Source organism: Podarcis pityusensis (genome assembly GCF_964106645.2).
Source record: "Podarcis pityusensis genome assembly, chromosome: 14".
Lineage (NCBI taxonomy): Eukaryota > Metazoa > Chordata > Lepidosauria > Squamata > Lacertidae > Podarcis > Podarcis pityusensis.
In genome coordinates this window covers 53,213,948-53,234,807 of record NC_138039.1, presented here as the reverse complement: position 1 = coordinate 53,234,807, position 20,860 = coordinate 53,213,948, and the positions used below count along the sequence as shown (strand labels likewise).

Sequence of the window (20,860 nt, the reverse complement as noted above, 5' to 3'; positions counted from 1 at the left end):
CACTTCAGTGGTACACTTAGTATGTGTAATGGGAGCCACTTTTTCTGGCAGAAAACCTGTGTCCATTAGACTATATGCAGATTGTGACATGGAGGGAAAAGAGGGTTGTACATGTGCTAAGCAGGCATGCATGTCTGACCAAGGCCTCACTGCATAATGCCAGTCACTAAAGCTTTCTCTTGTTTTCTCCCTTCCTTGTAGTCCCATGAAAGGGTGAGCAAAAGGCTGCACCAGCGATTCCAGGCCTGGGTTGACAGGTGGACCAAGGAGCACGTGACCCGTGAAATGGCAGCTGAAACTAGCAAGTGGCTAATGGGGGAGGGCTTGGAAGGCTTGGTGCCTTGCACCACTAGCTGCGACACAGAGGACCTGCACTTCGTGAGCATTAACAAGTACCGCGTCAAATATGGCACAATATTCAAGACGCCCTAAACTCCTGGGGGATAGGAAAAGGTCGAGTTGTGGGTGCACATTTCGTGCAGGTTCATCAAGGAAAACAAGGAAGATGCCTTCCTCCCGCCTCCTCCCCAGCCCCTCGCTGTTATCTCCGTAACAACAGCCACTTCTGGACTAATTCATAGCTGGTACATCTTGTTGCCCCAGGGGGCCACTTTTGGAAATGTCCATCCTGAGAAACAGAAGCTGGAACTGCTGCCCAGAGGCTGAGATCACACGCATGCTCCATGCCATGAGGGGCGCTGAGGTGTCCAAGTCGCTGTAGAGAAGCCCATCTTTCCTGTACACACACCAGCAGCGTTCTCCCAGCCACATGGGCATCAGTGACAACTGGGGGCTTTGAATAGCCTGACAAGATGTGGTGCGTTTGAACACCCCCTCCCCAAGAAGAAAAAGGAAAAAAAGTCTTGCAGCCAGAGTATCTTGGTTGGGAATCTCCAAAATGCCCAGTCCCCAGCTTCAACAGGAGTAGGCAGCAGACTTTCTGGAACCTTCCATCGGCTCTCAGGGCTCAGCAGTCCAGATGGCGGAAACATTGGCTCTTGAGTTTGCTGCCCCCTTCTCTTTTCTCTCCAGTTCCTTCCTTGCTATCTGGGTGCCTGACTTAACACAAACCATTTAAGATCGGTCAGTCCTTTCCAGTGCCAGTGGAACGATCGTTTTGTTTGGGGTTTGTTTTTTGTTTTGTTTTTTTGAACCTGCTTGTTTACTAGTCTCTCTTAGTGCCATGCACCAGCTTTTCACACAAACACTTCCTCTCACCTACACAGTACCCCTATACAGACAACACAAGCTTTCACAATAGCAACAACCTATATTAAACTGGTTTTCCCCCTCTTTTTTTGTAAATAAATGTACATACTTGTCAAATTTTTTTTGTTTTTTATTAAAGAAAAAGTATGCTTGATGTGCTAGTATAACTATACTAGCTTCTTGTGTACCTTAGTACCAGGTGGCTTCAGGTTCAGGTTTTAGTACCTACAGATGAGAGTGACAGAGACATTTTTATTACACTTTCTACCAAAGGGAGTTATCATTGTAGTGCTTTGTGTGGAAACTTGTTCCTTTTTGTAAAAAATAAATAAATACAAAAATACAAAAATATTATTATTATTATTATTAATAATAATAATAATACATCTTGGTTCTTACCAGAGAAAGATGTGTTCTTGCTGGTTCCCTCACTCTGTTCTGAGAGATGTATGGCTACCAATTGCGGGCAGGGAGGCATCCAACCCCTCAAAAAAAATTATTAATGGAAAGGGAAAAAAGGATATGCGTGTGAGAGAGAATGAGAATGTGTGTGTAGTGGGATTACATGACTCGTATTTTAAGCAGCCTATGTGATATATGAATGATAATATATATCAGAATTTTTAAATTCTTTTTGTTTGTTTGTTTTGGGGAGATTGTTTTGCTGGGTAGTTTTTTTATTATCCACCTAGTCTTCCAGCTCAGAGAATTTGCACTTTTTGAAAGTGTTGCTGAGCTCCCTAGTTTGGGGTTGATTGTGCTTTCTTGTGTGATTCTTCTCATTGTTGAAGAAAATATCCTAAATACCAAACCAGTATTTGACAGAGCTGCTCAAGAGAGAGAGAAGAGAGAGTGTTGTGTGTGTGTGTGTGTGTGTGTGAGAGAGAGAGAGAGAGAGAGAGAGAGAGAGAGCACACATGCAAGACCATAGGAAAAAAGAGGGGTGGCCTTTTGTGGTTTCACCAGTAACATACACAAGCAGGGACATTTTTTTTTACTATTGATGGCACGAACAAAAACTGAAGATATGAAGGTCTCTCTTTAAAAAAAGTTGCTGTGGGTTTTGTAAATGGCAATGAACCTAACATTTGTGCCCTCCTCCAAGGAGGCGTTGGTTGCTTGTACAAAGTGACAAAACCAAGAGACCTTTAAAAATATGGCTTGCTGGTATTTGTCTTCTCCCCAAATCTGCCAAACTTGCATCTCTCCAGGTATCCCAGCAAGTAGCTGTCCACACTCTCAGAACAGTGTTGTCACGGTCCAAGGCAAAGAAATTAGAGAGGAGAAAAAGAGGACCTGTGCAAGTATCTCTCTCTTCCCTGTAGCTTAAGAGAAGAGTGTAGAGGTGCAGGATGGGCCTCTGCAGTAAGAGGCAGGTTTGCACAGGGGAATGTGACCTGCAGCGGTAAAAGCAAGGAGTGGAGCCCAGCCGGGGAGTTCTTATGGTATGCCAGCAATAAGCTAACTTACCCATGTCTCCTTCCCTTGCCCTTTTAAAAGAGGGGGATGACAACACTACTGTGTCCTGCTCCATTTTGCTTGTGCTGCTCCCCTGCTCCTCACTCTCGACAGCCTCTCAGATGTACCTCTTCTGTGTATATTTAAACTATCAGTTTAGACCTTTTTACCAAGTTAGAAGATAAAACACTTTGCCCAAGTGTAATTTTGAACAAGACAGGTAGAGCAGGGTGGGATTTTTTTCTCACCCAGTGTTTTTGAGGGTAAGAAAAACCCCTGCAGCTGCAAAATAAAGGAGGCCACTGCCCTTCCTGTAGCAGGATTTCAGAATTCAGCATTTCTCTCTCCCCACCCCCTGACCCTCCCAACCCTGATGTCTGACATCTGAGCTCCAAGCTCCTAGTCCTGGCCTGTACAAATAGCAAAATACTTTCGTTCTTATTTTAAATTGCTTTTTGTATTCTGTAATGTGAACCTTTTTGCCACCTATTCATGTGATTTCTATACAGATGTTGTAAACTTGACTGTAGTGCAGTATTTCCATTAAAATATCAGGGCTACTCGTGTACAGATTTGGTGGTCCTTCCTGATCAAACTTGGCCAAAAACATTGGTGAGGTCTTGATTGGGTGAACTTGAAAAGTGCTGTTTGGGCTCTTGACTTGCATGCATTTGCCTCTGGTGTGCAAAACTGCTCAAAGCGGGTTGGTTCTCTTCAATAGACAAGCGCAATAGTGAGCAAAAATGTTTTCGGTTGTTGGGATTGTAATTCCCTTTTGTCAGATATGGTACAAAGGTGCTGGTATACTTGATTCTGATTTGAAGAAGTTTGATAGGGGTCTGTCCCCTTTAGAATTGGAAGTATGGCCTCATCTAAGTACAGATTGGCAAATTGCAATTTTCAGTTTCAGTCTGTTTCTCATTTTTCCAATCTTAAGTTCTGTTTGTTCCATTTCTACATTTGTTTTGTAATTCTTTTTTTAGGAAGTTCACACACAAAATTGTGTGCATTTCTCCTGATGTATGGTTGACTGTACATGATTTTGCCTAATACATGCATTTCTGCAAGCAATTTTCCCATCTAAAATGTATTGTGTACATTATTTTCACTGACTTTCTCTTTGTACGCACTTTCCTCAAATGTACCCTTTTTGTACAAATTTTCTTTTTGGTTGGAGGAACTGCATTGCAAAATTGGAAGAAGTGCAGGTTTCAAATATTAACTGTGTTTTGGTTTGCGTATTGAATCAGGAAGTGCAACCGAAACAGGTTCCTGAAGAATTTCTCCTCAGTCCCTCCATTCAGATCCCTTCCCACCCTTTTGAGCCTTTAGCTTGGACACTTGGCTTTCGCGTCCTTAAAAGACAACTAAATGAAGATCTGTGTAGATGTGCTACGTGCTGTGCTGGAAGGTAGAATCTCGTTACTGGAGGTACAAAGTAGCCTGTGGAAGATTCTCACTCCAGTGCAGCACTCTTAGTCTGTTTTCTCTAACGTGGAGGTCCCATAGCTGCAAATATTAAAAGTAGTTGTCTACTCTAGATTAAAATTTGGAATAGGGAGGTGCTGTCATGGGGCAGTTCAACTCATAAGATCTCTCTTCCCCACCCCCTCCCTTGGTACTAGACCAGGATTTTCTGGTCCATCGTCTTCAGTAGCAGCCAGGCAGATTTGTCTGGGAAGTTTTCTGGCACAGCACAAACAAGTCTGCGGTCTCTTGCGTCCGAAGTGTCCGCTCCTAGATGGAAAGGTTTAATATTCAGCAAGAAGCACATAATAGCCATTTACTCTCCCTGTTGCACCTCATCACTAAGCTGGTCACCATCTTGACTCCATATTCGGCAAGGATGGAAATGACTGGGCTGGGATATGCTCATTATTGCAGATTTTCAGACTGTCAGCAGAGGGCTCCCAACAGCTGGAAAGGAGGGAGCAAGAGGGATTGTGCTCAGTTGTAAGTTTCCAATTTGTTTTAAGCCAGACTCTGTCTATAGATGCTGCTTCTCTTATGGTGGGGAAATCATTTGTGCAGAATCTAAAAAATGCAATATTTGATAATCAATATTTTGTTTTCCCTGTTTTTGTTGTTGCTCCCTCTCACACTTCATGTTATGGGTGTTTCTCACTTTACATACCTGGGTCATGACACCAACTGTGAGCCAAGACTGTGACATGGAGGAGGAAAGGCCGGATGGCTCAGCAAGAGCAAAGTTGCAAGTCACAGAGACTCTGAACTCTGGTCCCAAAGCCAAGTCTGAGATGGAGTCACTTAGTCAGGAGCCTCTTGAGACAGCTTTCCAAACTTATGACTCCCTTCAAATATGGAACCCCCTGAACAGGTTTCCCTGAGGAACCAGCACCCCCCCATATACACCAAGGACCTCACATTCCTCAATGCCTGCTCTTCATCGCAGCCAGCATGGAAAGTGGGAGCTGACCTTTTGGAATGTCACCCCAGCTGATGCATGATGAGGGTCTGGCTGCTTAATGTGGGAGAAGAAATTGCTCCCTTCTTCCAAGGCAGCTTATTGCAGGGGTCAGCAAACTTACCGCGCCTCGGGCCGGTGTCTCCAGCGCCAATTGCGCAGAGGGTGGGGGTGTGCGTGCCCATATGCACACACTATTTCTGGTGCACTTACAGGTTGGAGGAGCACCGGAAATAGCTTATGTGCATGGGCCTCCAACCCGGATGTGCACCAGAAATAACCCGCGTGAGCGCACAACGCTTGCACATGCGCACAAGCTATTTCCAGTGCTCCGACCCGGAAGTGGGCAGCTGCACAGCGCAGCGCCAGTAAGAGCGGGTGGCTGGAGTCGCTGCGGGCCGGATAAACGAGCCCCTTGGACCTTATCCTGCCCGCGGGCCTTAGTTTGGGGACCCCCGGCTTAATTGTGTTGCTTCTGTGCTGTGTGTTAAAAAAGAGATGCCTTTTGTCAGCATGTTATTCAAGTCTGAGAGCTGCAACTCTAGCCAAACCTTGCCTGCTTTGCCTCAGCCAGCATCTTCCTGTGTCCCATTGTGCTTCGCAGTTGGGGTGTTACAGGCAGTGGTTTTCAGCAAGTATCCTAAGTCCTTAAACTCGTTAGGTGTTAGGCATTTTTAGGAGCTGTGCCCGATTACACAGCGCTTCATCAAACAATCCTCTTTCCAGCATGCTTGAAGATTAGCTGCTTGCTTCTAGCCCCTAATTATGCTGGCATCCTAACAGCAAGCATTGGGCAAAAAAGAAAGGGGGGAAACCCTAATAATTGCTGTCTCTGAAGTATTCATAAATTAACATAGTCTGAATGAATTCAAACTTAATTTAACAGGCCAGTGCTCCTATTGTGAGTGTTTTAGTATGCAGCATTGTTTGGAATTAGTGGAGAAGCACTTCCCCTTGCATAAGGGATCAGGGTCAAAAGTAGATGAGGCAGCAATTTGCCCTAACAAGAGAAAATGTCAAACGGCTTAAGGAGCTGTGCAGCAATTTTCACACAGTGGGAAAGTGGCACAACTCAGTGCAGAGCACCTGCTTTGAATGCAGAAGGTCCCAGGTTTGGATCCCAGCATCCATCATGGGGGCTGGGGGAGAACCCTGCTTGAAATCCTGGAGAGCTGCTGCCAGTCAGTGCAGACAGTACTGAACTAGATGGCCACAATGGTGTTTCCTGCCTGACAGGGGGTTGGACTCGTTGGCCCTAGTGGTCTCTTCCAACTCTATGATTCTATGATTCAATGGTCTGCGGAAGGCTGTGCCCTGTCCTCCTACATCAAAGTGAGTTTCTAAATCACCTCCCCAGACCTGCTGGATCAGAGCCTCTAACGTGCATTATAAACTGGATCTCAGTATGGTTTCAACTTTAAGCTGCTATTTATTACACCTTCTTTCAAGAGATGACAGATTAGCTGCTCTTGTTTGTTGTATTTTAAATGATGTTTAGCACATGTATAAAAGTAATAAAATACACTTAACAAAATGGGTTTGGGTGGGGTAACTACCCAAGGAAACCATTCCCTCTCCTTCATTTTGTTTCATGAGGCATAGGTTTTGGATGGCTTTGAAACTGATAACAGATTAAATGTATGTTTTGTATCCATGGAGAGGTGCAAAGGTTTCAGTGGATGGGAACAAGTATGTTATGATTCTAGATATTCACATCATTTCTCATTTGCATAGTCATTTTCACATTGCTGTTAAATCGACCAAATGCTCTGCCATGGTACCACTAATGAGATTCCCAGAGAAAAGACTGTGTGAGAGAGACAGTGATGCTTGGATGCTTCTTGACATGACACATAGGATGCTGCTGCTTCATGGGATAGATTTCTACATGCAGGGATTTGTTTAATTTTCATATGGCAGGGCTGTCTGTTGTGTCAAGCCCCCAGCTGCTGACTAAAGTTTACCTCCTCAGGATTGTGTCTTAGTTATTTTCAAGAACTAAGCTGTGGAGATTAAGCACAATTGAGCAGTTGGTAATCCATGGAAAAAGCTAGTGGATCTATCAGAAAAAAGCTTGTGTGCTGCTGCTCCCTGGCAAGTACAGTGACTGCATGAGCAGTGTGCTTTGTCCTTAAATGCTCTCAAACTCTAAATGCTGAGCTGTAATCTTCTAGGCAACAGGGATGAAAAATATTATCTTGTCTGTAGGGACCACAGGTTTCCAGCACTGCCTTTTGACAACAAATTCCTTAAGTTAATTGTGGACTGTGCAAAGAAAGACTTCCTCGGTGATGGGAAGCAGGCGTGGCTGGATTCCCAACTCCCATCTGCCCCAGTTGCAGGCCCAAGGTGAGCGTTGGTGGGCGGCAGGTTCCCAACCCTGTTTCCATCCAAGGCACAATTAGCTCAGCATTAGATGGGGCAATGGCTGCTGTCAGAGATGCCTCTGAAATGGGGAAGTAGGCCACTTCAGGGTAGGTCTGTCAATGATGTTGGCTGTGATAGCTCCCTGGACGTAGGAGGCTCAAGTCAGTGATGAGAGATGTTGCCTTCCTTGCTTGTGGGTTTCCAGGAGGAATCTGACTGGACACTCTTTGGGTCAAGGATGCTGGACCGGAGGGACATTCAATCTGACCCAGCTGGGCTATGATAAGCTACTCTGGTCTCTCGTTTGGGGTAGAGCATGCCTGAAGTGTTGCAGAGCCAAAGAGTTTGGAGGAGCCCAAGGTAAACCTAGGGATGGGAAGCCTGTGGCCATCCAGATGTTGCTGCACTACAGCTCCCATCATCCCTGAGCCCTGGCCCTGCTGGCTGGGGTTGATGGGAGTTGTAGTCCCCACTGGAAGGACGTGTGGATCCAGAATTGGCCTCCACAGTCACGGACTCATTGTTAAAACCGTGTTTATGGAAGGCAATCTTGCTCAGCTACGAGTAATCGCCTAAGAAGAAGAGTCCAGCAGCATCTGGAGGTTTCCACATTGGCACCCTTTGCTCTAAGGTGCCACCAGCCTCTCTATTGATAAAGCCCTGCAGAGTTCACTCTGGAAGTTTTCATTGCTGGGGGGAACTGAAAGCCTTCGGACAAGAGACAGACCTTGGCTCAGTGGCAGAGCATCTGCTTGGCATGCAGAAGGCCCCACGTTCAATTCCCAGCATCTCCAGGCAGGGCTGGGGAAAAGCCCAGCCTGAAACTCTGGCGAGCAGCTGGCAGTCGGAGTAGGCAATGCTGATCCTAGGGAGACCATTGGCCTGACTCAGTCTAAGAGCTTCCTAGGACTGATCAGTTCATTTTCTTGCTCAGAAACCCTGCAGGTTTGAGGGGTCTCCACCTCAAGGAGAGGCCTGAGCCTTTGGGCCACCCTCATCCACAATAGCCACGACATCCCGTTGGCTAGCTGGAATGCTGTGCTCCTTGTGCTGAGGGAAAAGAAGAAGAGGGGAACCCTTTCAAAGCATTGGGCATTATGTTCAATAAATTTAATTACTGCTCAAATCATACAAATTTGTAAACTACAAAACACAAAGTAAAAGAATGGAAAAGAGATGAGGAGCACACAGAGAGACACAATTCTAATGGGACTAGGGTTTGTAATCAGAGTGAAAAGCCCAAGGCATGGGCTGGTCGACTGGGATTCAAGATGACATGTATGGTCACGTACGAGGCTGCTCTGTAGGCCACACACAGAGATGTTTACTGCACAGGATTTCTCTCACACAACATCTGCTTGTTAATCCATCTCTTCATCCCCCACCCGCTCGATGGTGGCTGGTACTTTTCACTCTCTTACGTAAATTCTTGTGCATACGACATCATCCGCACCAAAAGTCTGGAGGGGAACAGAAAAAGAGACACTTCCAAGCAAATCAGACAGCAGAAAGGGTGCAAGACTCCCTCTGTTGCCAGGAAGTGCAATCCATGCACAAAGTCTCTTGCTTTGGGTAGTGACATGGATTGGGCCCAGAGGGACTGGGGCACAAGGATAGGCAAGAGCAATGAGGAAAAGGGGGGTCTGCTCAGAAAGGGCAAGGAATGATAGCATCATCATTGTCTGCTCCCCATTAGAAAAACACAAGCACTTTTCACCAAATGCTAGGTAAAGGTAAGTCTAGTTGCGAACGACTCTGGGGTTGCAGCACTCATTCGAACCGCCGATCTTCTGATCAGCAAGCCCAAGAGGCTCAGTGGTTTAGACCACAGCGCCACCCGCATCACTAAATGCTACACGCATGTTAATACTGAGCTAACCCATAGAATTAGGACTTCTTAGAGAGATCTGACTAACACCTGGGTTTAATGGGCAGTATTCAACTTAAGTTTTACTCAGAGTAGACCAATTGCAATTAATGAAGATGGCTAGGTTGGGTCCATTAATTTAAGTAGGGTGACTGAGTAAAATTTAGTTAAATGCCACCCAGAATTTTCAGGCATGGACCGGCTACTACTGTGTGTTTTTCTCAGTCATCTTGAGGGCAACTTGAAACCTCCTTCCTCCTCCCTTTATTTCTTTCTGTCTTTCATAGAAAAATAATGGTGTTGGACTCGATGGCCCTTGTGGTCTCTTCCAACTCTATGATTCTATGAAAACACAGCACTACAACAATATCAGTGAAAGCATCAACAGCATATTAGCAAACTTGTTAAAAACAAGTGCAAACCCCCAAGGCCTCTCTGAAGAGCACAGTTTTTAAAAGGAAGCAGGGAAGATTCCCACTTGGCAAGGAGTTCCACAGGGTAGGACCTGCCACATGAAAGACTCGGCCCCTGACAAGGGCCCACTGAAGTCAGGTGCCTGGAAAACGACCATCGGAAGTTCTTAAGATTGGCTAGATGCCAGCACACTCCATGGCTGCTACAGTTCTCAGGGACCCCGAAGCCAACACCCTATTTTGTAATGTTTTGAGTGACCTAATAAAGGTATTGCATTGATGTAGATCTGGGATAACGTGTTGCCTGAATATGGATTTTTCAATTTGCCAGCATGGCTACTTCTGCTTTTTATATCATCCTTAAGATTGTTGTGGGTGGGTGGGTGTGGAAATGTTCAAGGGATTAGGGTTGGGCTCAGCTGAGACAAAGTCTGAAAAGTCACAGCCACTGGAGATCAAAGCTTCTAAACTGTGTGTTGAACCTTCTCACCAGCCGCGTTCAATTTCACAATTCTGCAATGCCATTTATAAAAATGTTCACTCAGTCATCCGTGCCCCACAGCTCATTGGCTTTAATCAGCTGAGGCATGGTTTTTTTCCCCTCAGGGAGAGAGAGAGGAGGGGGCTTATGAATCTTTCTTTCAAACTGCTCAAAAGCCTCTGGATTTGGATGATAATTGATTTGGAGATACGTTTCTTCCCCCTTGGTGTGATCTGTGAACTATGCAAAATTTGTCTTCAGGCTGCTTTCATCAGGAAAGTAAAGGATGAGAAGAGGTTCCTCAGTGAAAATGATGGTTGTACCAAAATTTTTCTTTTTGTTTCAGACTATAGCCATCTGTATTTCAACTGAGAATTTTTTTAAAAGGCAAAAGATGATAGTAAACTTTGTACACCAGGGTAAAAGACCCAGATTACAATTAGCTGTGATCTATCTGCAGTCTGGGGTGGGCGTAGGGAGCTTGCTCTACCTCATTTATAAAAATGTCATATTCAAAATGCAATTGGAATAATACACAACACAAATGAGAAACTATGGCAGCAAATGGAGTTTGATAGAAATATATAGAGTACTGAGTCTACCGTGTTTAATACATAATAAAAACGTTTTTGATTCTCTAATAAATCCATGCACAAAGTCAGCTCTGAATGCAAGAAGATGTGGGCACCTTCATTAACTCCCTCAGTCTCTCCATTGATACCTTTTGTACTGCACCCAATTTTGATACAACAGGAAAAGACTGTTATTCAGAAATGGAGAGAGAAAGACCTTTATTGACTAATTTATTTATTTGAAAATGCTTCAGCTAACAAACAACGAGAAAAATGGGAACAGCTTTATGGTCAATGAATAAAGTATTTCATATCAAACCAAAATTAAAGCGCATGCCACAAGACCTTTAACATCCTTTGAATTTTTTTATTTTATATATGTATGTATGTATGTATACTCTATCAAATAATTAATGAGTTAGCAATTGGAGGATGCAACTCCGTGAAACAACAAAGGGAATCTGATCCAGGGATAGAGATTGCAGAGGTGGATTGGTATAATTTGTGGGCTAAATCAGTTTCAACTTGGATACATTTAAATTACTACACCATTACTGTGTAGTTATATTAATAAAACTACCCCACCATTGTACTGGAGAGGCTGCAATAGTATAGGTACCACACTTCACATGTGGTGGATGTGTGAACACAGAAAGCCCTCCTGGCAGAGGGGATTTACAGAAATAAGCTGTAACATGTGGAATGTACTTCAAGTTTGGGATTGTTAACTATTTTTTAAAGGGCAATCTGAACTTTGTTATGAAGAACTAATTATTTTTCTTTTAATAGCGGCACGCCTACTAGAGGCACAGAATTGGAAAGGATTGAACCATCTCTGTATCTCTCATTATTGCTGTATTGGAAAAATTAACAAAGAGATTACATGCACTGAATAATACAAATTATGTAGACAATTGGCATTCTTTTATAAAACACCTTACTGATAACCCTGAAGAATAGCAACTACCAAAATCACAGATTGGACTTTGGCAAAATTTAACTAAATCGATCCATTCTGAAGGGAGAAGTGGGGTTGGGAGTTGGGATTTTGTTTTTGTATCCCCCCCCCCCCCCGCCGCCTCTTTTTTGCGGTTGTTATATATTGGAAATTAATAAAACTATTTTTTAAAAAAATGAACAAACTCTGCAAAATTTGGCTTCAGGCTGCTTTCATCAGGAAAGTAAAGTCTGTGTGTGTAGTGGGTGGGGAAGGAGAACTTATTTGTAATTTATCTAAGGAAACATTCAATATTCAAATACCTGGCAACCTGTGGTAGTTTCTTTCCTGTGAAAATGGGTCATAGTAGAGATTGGAGGGTGTGTGTGTGGGAGAATGTTCCAAAATCTGTGCCACTTGAGACCAATTTACCTACAAGGTGGCCTTGCCCCCGCATTTGCCCACTCAGCTGCTTCAGTCAGTGGCATTAGCATTCCTGCAGCTGCCACATAATACCTGTTCCTGTGAATCTTTTATTGTGGCAGCGCCTACACATTGGAACTCCCTGCCTATTGATTTTAGGCAGGCACCTTCACTGTATTCTTTTTGGCGCTTGCCTGCTGATGCTTGTTTAGGTGCTTAGAAATGCTGGTGTGAATTTTAATGTTTTCATGTTAAAACTTTTTGTATGTTTTATTGTTGTAAATTGCTTTTGTTTTTAGTGTAGATTGTTTTAAGGGTGTTTTTCTTTTCAGTCAAGTGGCATATAACTTTTATGAAATAAATAAATAAAAATCCGCAAAAACTCCCTCTCCCAAAGGTTTTAGATTTCTATGGCTGACACAGAAGTTGCAAGAGCAGAGCTTCCAAGGACCTTGGAGGTTCGCCTGAGTCCTTTTGCTCCTCCTCAACCACAGCATTTTTCTGATGCAGCACTTGTGGCTGTGTGTGTGTGTGTGTGTGTGTGTGTAGGCTGAGGTTCCTTTGGCTTTTACCAAAGACCAAACTTTGTCTGTCCTGTGAAACTCCCTGCCAGAAGTCGTCCAGCAGGAGTCAGCCCTGCTTTTCATTTTGGACTCTTTTATCAACAACTGTGCAGACAATTTTTAATTATTATTTTTTTTGAAATCTAACTTTTTAACCAACCTCCCCCCCTTGCTGTATTTCTGATGTTTTTATGGCTGTTGTATTGTGTCTGAATGCTGTACTCTGCCTTGTTATATTTTTTATGAAAGTGAGGCTTGTAAATAAATAAAGTGGAGGTTAGGACTGAAGATCTTGAGAGACATGATGGAGCCACTTCTAATGCAGAGGGTTCTGGGTCTGTTTTTTTTTACAACAAAGGGTATTCTGTAGGTGAGGGGAGCGGGACTCCTGCCACTCCCTACTGGGCTGACCCTGGGTTTGGTGGGTCCCTTGGCAAAAGACTTTCATGTTAATTCCCCCCCCCCCCAAAAAAAAATGCAGTATTGCTCCAAGACATTATGATGCCCTTTCCATTTTGTTGGACTCCAGCTTCCATTACCCCTGACCATTAGTCATGCTGGCTGGGGCTGATGGGAATTGGGGTCCAGCAGCATCTGGAGGGTCACACATTTCCCATCAGTGCATGAACACAACAGGGGAAAGGGGGCTTCTCTAGGTACCAGGAAAGTCCACCCTTACCATCGAGACCCAACCTTGTAAAATTAAAATTTCTTACCAAAATCAGCTCCTCTCCAACCAGTTCTCTCGTCCAGTATGTTTTGGGGCCTTCTCCCTCCAGAAGAGTTTGTTTGCAATAGATCTTGTTTTCAGTCTCCCAAGTGGCTAAACTCTGCAAGCAAAGAGTACCCCCCCACACACACACACAATCCGCACATCGGGGGGGGGGGAGGGATTAGCTGCATTATTTCATGACAAGCCTAAAGAATCCAGATTAAACAGCACTGTCTTCTCAATCTTCATCTTGCCCCCATCAAAGTCTCAATGCTACCTTCCCTCACAGAAACTGGATGTCATCCATTTCGTAGTTGCTCATTTGTGATGCCAAAACAGTTCTGCGGGCTTCCATCTGCTCAGTCAGAGAGTGACAGAGGCGCCACTACCAGCTGAATGAAACAGATTTGGGGTGGGCTTTGGTTTGGTCTGATATGTTTGCAGGTGTGAAGGTCACCTGGCCAGGCCCACACCAGAGCAAGGGACCCACTGCCCATATCCTAGAGCTGTTCTTCCTCCTTGCTACGGTTCACCTGTGCTATGCATGCAGGTGAGAGTGAACAGAGCAAGGAAAAGGCTTCACTTGCCAGGACTTCCCTTCCCAAGCAGTGCAGCAGATTGGTCACAGAGGGCACTCCTGATCCATTTAACTATTTTTTCCTTTGGTAGTGCAATTGGTAGGTGCATGGGGCCAAACCGGATTGGACCCCTCTACCCACCCGCTTGCCAGGGTAGGGTCCTAATCAGCCTTCCAAAACTATTCACACACATATACACCCCAACCAAGGTGGAAATTGAGGAGGGGCAGAGCCCAGAAGAAGAGGCTTGGGGGTCAGCTAGGAAGCCCCCAAGTGCAGCAGCCTGGAGGTTGTCTTTCCCTGCCCTAAAGCCCACCAGTCACCTCACACCACTCAAACCACTAGACAGCCAGCAATTCAAAGTGGTGGGTGCAGAGGGCTGGATAAACAGTCCCAAAAACCAGGCAAAATTTCTTTGTGTAAACAGCCGAAGCAGAGAAATGGTAGCAAATGGCCTCTTGTATGTCAGGATCCATGAGGAGCCATCCACTTTCCCTAACGGCTATTATTGTCACTATTTTGTACCTCTCAACTTGACTCCACGAAAGGCTAACACCAGAAGGAAAGGAATTTCTGATTAACAAACAAGAGACAACAATGGGAGGGGCGAGGCGGGGGGGGCCCTGGGGGTAGCAATGCCTTTGTCCTAATATTCATGGGACACTTTGCTGCTGAGGAAACGAGAACAAAATGCAGGGCGGTGTGATCCAGGCTCATCAATTCAAGGCTATAAAAGATAACAGGATGTTCTCCTCCCCCCCCCCCTTGCAACACAAAGGAGAAAGTGGGGCTGTGGGGACTTGCCTCCCCCAACAAAATATTTGAGGGGGCTGGGCCCCCTCAAAGCTGACGTTCATTGTCATTCAAGTGCTGTCTCATGCCATCCATTATGTGGGGTGGACCTTACCTGGTCCCCACAATATTTTATTCAAGTTGGCACCCCTGAGTGACAAACAGATAAAACACATCCCGGCACATCAAAATGTAGCAGCCTGAGGATGTAATACTTTTCTAGAATAAGAAATGCTCTGGACTGGAGAGATCCCAATCAGCAATGCCTTTATGGTCCTTAATTGCCCCTGGAAAAGGATGATCTCTCAGAAATCTGTCCCAACTCTCTAAAGGACTCATCTTATGTGGCTGATGGCAAGAGCAAGGAACCCCTGGATTAGGGTTGGAAGGGACCCCAAGGGTCATATAGTCCTCCCCCCATGATGATGTTGATTGATTTGGGCAGCATAGTGTTGGACTGCATGCCAACTCTTGTTGGCATCGGTCTGTCTCAAGAGGCAAAGGAGGGCATCTCCGAGGGTGAAGTCAAATCTCTGCCTTAGCAGCACTGAAGGTGGGGGGCAAGCCTGGGCAGGGTGTCTGGAGGTCCTGGACTGCCCAGATGACAAGACGCCTCTCAGCTTTGCATATATGTCATCTTTCCTCCCAGGTGGTGTGCCTGGTTCTCCCCCTCTTCATTTGACCCCCACAATAACCCTGTGAGGTAGGTTAGCAAAGAGGCAGTGAACAGTCTCTACTAGTCTGCTGGGAACACGATTAATGCATTAGGCCCAGAAAATCACGTCAGCACCCCGCAACTCAGAGTAAGCCCTGATGGAAAGAGCCAGAGCTTGTTTTCCACCTCTGAAAGCCAGCTCAGAATTGCATCTCTGTTTATACATTAATACATGACATTTGAGTCATAAAATCATAGACCTTGGGGTACCTCCCAAAACTACAATTCTAAGGTGGGATTGTTGTTTGAGTGTCCTGCTGGGAGCTCAGCCTAACCTACATCACAGGGTTGTTGTGAGGGTAAAATGGGGAGTGGCAACAACCACGTATACCACCTTGAGGTCCTTGGAGGTAAGGTGGGATAAGAATGTGATAACGAATAAATGAATAGCAGAGTATCCTGCCTTCTGGGCAGTGGGCCCAACTCTGTGGAACTGCCAACTGTTACAAATCAGGAAGGCATTGTCCCTGCTGAGTTCCAGATGTTCAGAGGAGGGCTGGCCCATCCTGTTTGGCCACCTGAGGCGAAAGGGGAATGTGCCCCCGTGCCCCCCCTCACCCACACTTTTGTTGTCACCAGAACACACCCACCCTTGCCAGTCTGTTCTGCAAGGCACTGCCGCTTGCCTTCTCTGCCCCAGGGGAGGGGAGATGAGCAGCAACACCCCAGGGGTTGGGCTCCTCTGGTGCCTCCGCTGCCTGGCGGAGGAGCTTCACACCCACCTCAGGGGTGGGCCAGCTCTGGTCAGGTGGAAATGGCTCGATTTCAGGTGGGTTTTGCCCTGTGACTATTGTTTCAGCATGTCTATTCTCTGAAGTTTTAACCTGTTTTAAATGGTGCGCTTTGCATGTTTTTTTTCTTACCTGCAAGCCGCTTTGAGTCCTAGGCTGCTGCTAAATCAACCATTGAATAATCATTTGTGTTTTTAATAGTGTTTTTGATTGTTGCACACTGCCCTGAAGTTTTATGAGATGGTGGTATAGGAATACTTTTATAGTGAAATAAATTGATAGAGTGGGGAAACAGAGTACAAAATCCTTAAATGAATAAGGCAGTAACACACAGCGGTTATTTATTACCCGACACTTCCTCCCGTCCACGGTTTCTTCCTCAAAGCTCTCGCCAACTTTGAAGTTGATCTCGGTGGTGCGGACGGTGGTGGAGGTCTTAATGTAGAACTGGTCCCCCTCCTGGCGGATCTCCACATGTGGTTTCGAGGCAGCAGCTACGGCTACTTTCCTGAGCATGGCGTTGACCCCTGGGCAAAAACCAAGGAGGAGGAACCATGATGCTGAACACAAAGTTAACTGCCGAAAGGACATAAGACGACCACGAAGAGCCTGCTGGGTCAGGAGGGCAACCCAGATGATCAAGGGTCTTGACACCAGGCCTTATGAGGAATGGTCGAGGGAGTTGGGTGTGTTTAGCTCAGAGGAGAGGAGACTGAGAAGTGACAGGATAGCCAGCCTCAAATATCTGAAGTCCTGTCACACAGAAGAAGGAGCAAGCTTGTTTTCTCCTGCTCTGGAGGGGAGGACCCAAACCAATGGATTCAAATGACAAGGAAGGAGATCCCAACTGAACATCAGATAGAACTTTCTGACAATAAAAGCTGTTTGACAATGGAATGGACTCCCTGGGAAAGTGGGGGGCTCTCCTTCCTTGGAGGTTTTCAAACAGGGGTTGGGGCATCTGCTAGGAATTCTTTAGTTATGATTCCTGCATTGAAGGGGGTTGGACTAGATGACCCTTGGCTGTTCCTTCCAACCCTACACAGAGGCCAGCCGGATGCCTCTCTGGGGGAAACCCACAAGAGTGCTCTCTCCTCCCCTGTGGTTTCCAGCAGCTGGCATCCAGAAGCACCGCTGCTTCCGACCCTGTCAGACCCCTGGTTCATCTTGCTCAGTACTGCATGCATTGACTGGCAGCAGCTCTCTGGGGTTCCAGGCAGGAAGTCTCTCGCTGCCCTCTCCGGTGATGCTGGGGACTGAGCCTGCAAGCTTCTGCCTGCCAGGCAGGTACTTTAAGGCTTAACTAGGGCCCTTCCCCAATGGCTTGCGAGCAGAGGCTGTGGACATGGGGGTTGGGGAAAGTGGGGATGGGGCAGACATGTAATTCAGTCCACCTGTTAAGGCCAACCGCCTTAATTCCCATTTCCCGAAACAATACAAGAACCACAACACAAGCAATCCTTGGGAATCTGTGGTTCTCTGGCCTGGGGATTTGAACCTAAAGAGGTCGATCCCAGAGTCCAGTGTGTGTGTAAAAAAGGCATGTATTCAGGTATCTAATATACAAAAAGGCATTGTATTAAGGGAAATTGCTTTGCAAGAATAGCATAGAGTCATGAGTATACTAGGAGAAAGTCACAGTAAAAAAAGGATGAATTTTCAAGAAAAAATGTGGAAATGTGAAGTTAAGAGTGGAAAAACCGAGAGAAACAAAAATTGTCAGATCCGCCCATTCGCAGCAGTAAGTCTCAACGTGTTCATGTAAACGTTGCAGGAACACAGGCTCAGCCTGCCCCCCTTTCTAAAACGATCCCCAAAGAGAGAGGGGGAGAGAGAATCCCCCCGCGCTGATTCCCCCCCTGAGCCCCTCCCCGCGCTCATTTACTTGAGAGTAAGCCCCGGTGAGCACAGCGGCGATCCTTCTGAGTAAACTCGCCTCAACCCACCGCGTTCACCTTCTACCTGGGAGTAAAGCCCCACGGGGCGTGGCAGCTACTCTCCCCGACCGGGGAGCGAGATAGTCCGGATCCGATGCCGCGCTCCCGGACGCGGGGAGACCCGGAACCCGGCGGCCACGAGGGACTCCAGTCGCGTCCCGCTCTCCAATGCGCCGCTGACTCCCGTGTAAACGTGTGCACGAGGGTCCGCCTGGCCGGTGACCTGGGGGCGGTGTTCTGGGGGTGGGGGGAATGGGTGAGCCCCTCCGCCCCCTGGAGTCCCCCGGCCAAGCCTCTCCCGGCCCCCCGGCCCCTCCAAGCGCTGCCGGAGCGCCGGGCGCAGCGGCCAAGGCTGCCCTTCCTTGCTCACCCAAGACTTTGAGGAGCTCGTCGAAATTCTCGCTGTTCTTCATCTTCCAAGTGCCGGAGAAGTTGGCCATCGCTGGGGAAGAAGCTGCCCCGGAGACCCGACGACGAAGGAGGGGAAGGGCAGGCGAGCGAGGCAGGCAGGCAGCGTCGGGCGCTTCTCTCTGTCTGTCCGTCGGTCTGTCTGAGTGTCTCCCTCTCTCTCTGCCTCCTTCTCTCTCTGCCTCTCTCACTCTTCTGTGCAGGCACCTTGCGAGGTGGCCAAGTGTCTCTGCGCTTTCCCCGCCTCTCCGCTCTGCCCCCCCCGCTCCCCCCCAGGGAGCCTCCCGTCCACCCATCCATCTGCCTCTTCTCTCCCCTCACCCCCCCATCCATCACCCACCTACCCACCCGCAGCCTTCCTCCTCCGTTCCCAGAAGCACCCACCCCATCCATCATCCCTCGCCCCTCGCCATTCGGGCAGCCAGCCTGCGCGCGGGAGCTGCCGCCTGGGGGTTCCCCGAAAGGAGAGTCGCTCGCTCCTCTCCAGCACCCCCCCGCCAATCGTGGCTGCCTTTGCAGCTGGGAGACCGAGGCAGGGAGGTTCGGGAGCCGAGGGGAAGCCACTATCCAGGAGGGGCAGGAGAGGTGGGTGTCTGCCCTCCCCCTCCCCAAGGACTGGACCATGGATGCCGAGAGATGCTACGAACTTCGACGGCCTTTCCGCAGAGGAGAGGGCAAAAGGGGGCTTCCTAGCCCTGCTGGCTCTGGGCCGCCTTGGCTGTCGGAAGCCTTGGGCGGATTCATATTCAGCGGGCTTTTCAACGTGTTTGTGGGAGGCTTGTTGTTTTGTTGTTTTCGTTTTAACTATTCACTTGTGTTTTAACCTTGTATTTTATTCTGTGACGCGCCCTGAGATCTTGTGATGAAGGGCGGTATATAAATAAAATAAAAGTAAAGGCAGTGTGTACTTCTGAAGATCAGGTGCTGTGAATGGCGACTGTGGAGCTGCTCAGGTCCTGCTCCTTGGCCCGCTCTGATCCAGCAGGGCTCTTCCCGTAGAAGGCTATAGGGGTGGATTGCCAAACCTACATTATCAGTTTATTGTTCTAGCCAAAGGCCATGACAAATACACAACACCAGTACTAATAAAACAACCTCGTAACCTCCTGCACTGTTTTTGCTGTTGTTTTTGCAGCGTGTGCGGCACCAGAGTGACCTCCCCAGGCCACCAGACCCTCCCGCCAGCCTCACTGTCCAAAGGAAAGCAGAGCAAGATGTTGGGCACCCACTTGGCTGCAGGAGTTGCTGGAAGGAAGCGTACAAGGCACCATCCAACCTTCTTAGGGACTCCACTCCAGATTTCACAAGGTTTACTCCTTAGGCTTTTCTTCTCCTGAAGATCTCCTGCCAAGCAGCAGGTGCAGATTTTTCCTTGGGTTTACTCCCAAAGCCTTTCTCATGAATGGGTATAGCTGCAAGGCAGCAGAGGTTTAGGATCAAAGTTTTCCTTCTGCCCCTCTCTTCCCTCTACAGCATGGGCAGAAACCGCCTGCTTGACCATTGGGTCCACCAATGGTCTCCTTCCATCAATCCCCTGGAGCCTGTCTTCACACACAAAGGAAGCCCTTACATCACTGAAGGTCTGAGACCCATCAGCTCCCCTCACCTGGATTAGTCAGCCAGTCAACGCCGTTTCCCAGGGTGTGGCTGCTGACAGCTTTAGGAGCCACAGGTGAGCTAAGTGCAGGGTAGCAGCCAAAGGTGGACAAACTACCCCAAGAATGAGCACAATGTCAGAGATACTGCCCGTCCCCTAACACACCAAAAAATATAGATCATGATATATCCATAATATGAGCCAACATCCAGGATGTAAGACAGAGGTTGCCAGAGACACCAACAAACTCAAATAAATGAAACCTCTGAACCACCACCACAATATATAGTGATTTTACCTAACTCCTTTTTCCTGTTTTTTTTTTGTTGTTTTTTCAGTCAGTGCTTAGAGGGCCATTCTCTGTGTTTTGAAGCTATTATTGTCACTCAAAAGAAAATGGACCATTTCTGCCAGGGTGTACCCGCTTGCTTGTGTGAACATAGGTTTCAGAAAGCAATCTCTTGGGTCAGGCTAACAGATGTTGAGCGATGTGTTCCACCTGAGGTTGACCACAAATGCAATGTCTGCCTGCATATGGAACCTTCTTGTAGAAACCATCCAAGACTGCAGTAGGCATGACTTGGAAGCACAACTCAATAAAGGCATTTCTTAAGGAAGCAGCTGAGAGTTTGGTCAGATAACTAGCTCCAAAATAGTCTCAATAATGGATAACAT

The 20,860-nt window shown here is 47.0% G+C and overlaps 2 protein-coding genes across 5 annotated transcripts in view; one reads left to right on the top strand and one right to left on the bottom strand.

Moving 5' to 3' along the window:
• SIN3A (SIN3 transcription regulator family member A) overlaps positions 1 to 3,235 on the top strand; it is a 60,332-nt gene extending 57,097 nt beyond the window's left edge. For all 4 annotated transcript variants that reach the window (XM_080980683.1, XM_080980682.1, XM_080980684.1 and 1 more), the window contains exon 21: positions 202 to 3,235. In XM_080980683.1, the coding sequence (XP_080836809.1) occupies positions 202 to 432 (231 nt within the window). In that variant the 3' untranslated portion in view covers positions 433 to 3,235. The remainder of the gene's footprint in view (positions 1 to 201) is intronic.
• CRABP1 (cellular retinoic acid binding protein 1) lies at positions 1,982 to 18,701 on the bottom strand. The gene is made up of 4 exons (XM_080980868.1): positions 18,551 to 18,701; positions 16,592 to 16,770; positions 13,432 to 13,545; positions 1,982 to 8,919 (listed from the first exon to the last, which is right to left on the bottom strand). The coding sequence occupies exons 1-4, from the start codon at positions 18,618 to 18,620 to the stop codon at positions 8,869 to 8,871; spliced, it is 414 nt and encodes a 137-aa protein (XP_080836994.1). The 5' UTR covers positions 18,621 to 18,701; the 3' UTR covers positions 1,982 to 8,868.
• Positions 18,702 to 20,860: the final 2,159 nt, after the last annotated feature.

Excerpts from the sequence above, each read along its gene's own strand:
- CRABP1 (XM_080980868.1), bottom strand. The coding sequence starts at position 18,620 with ATGGCCAACTTCTCCGGCACTTGGAAGATGAAGAACAGCGAGAATTTC. Across the intron at positions 16,771-18,550 it reads CGAGCTCCTCAAAGTCTTGG|GGGTCAACGCCATGCTCAGG; the intron begins GTGAGCAAGGAA and ends GTTTTTGCCCAG. Across the intron at positions 8,920-13,431 it reads TTGGAGAGGAGCTGATTTTG|ACTTTTGGTGCGGATGATGT; the intron begins GTAAGAAATTTT and ends GTTCCCCTCCAG.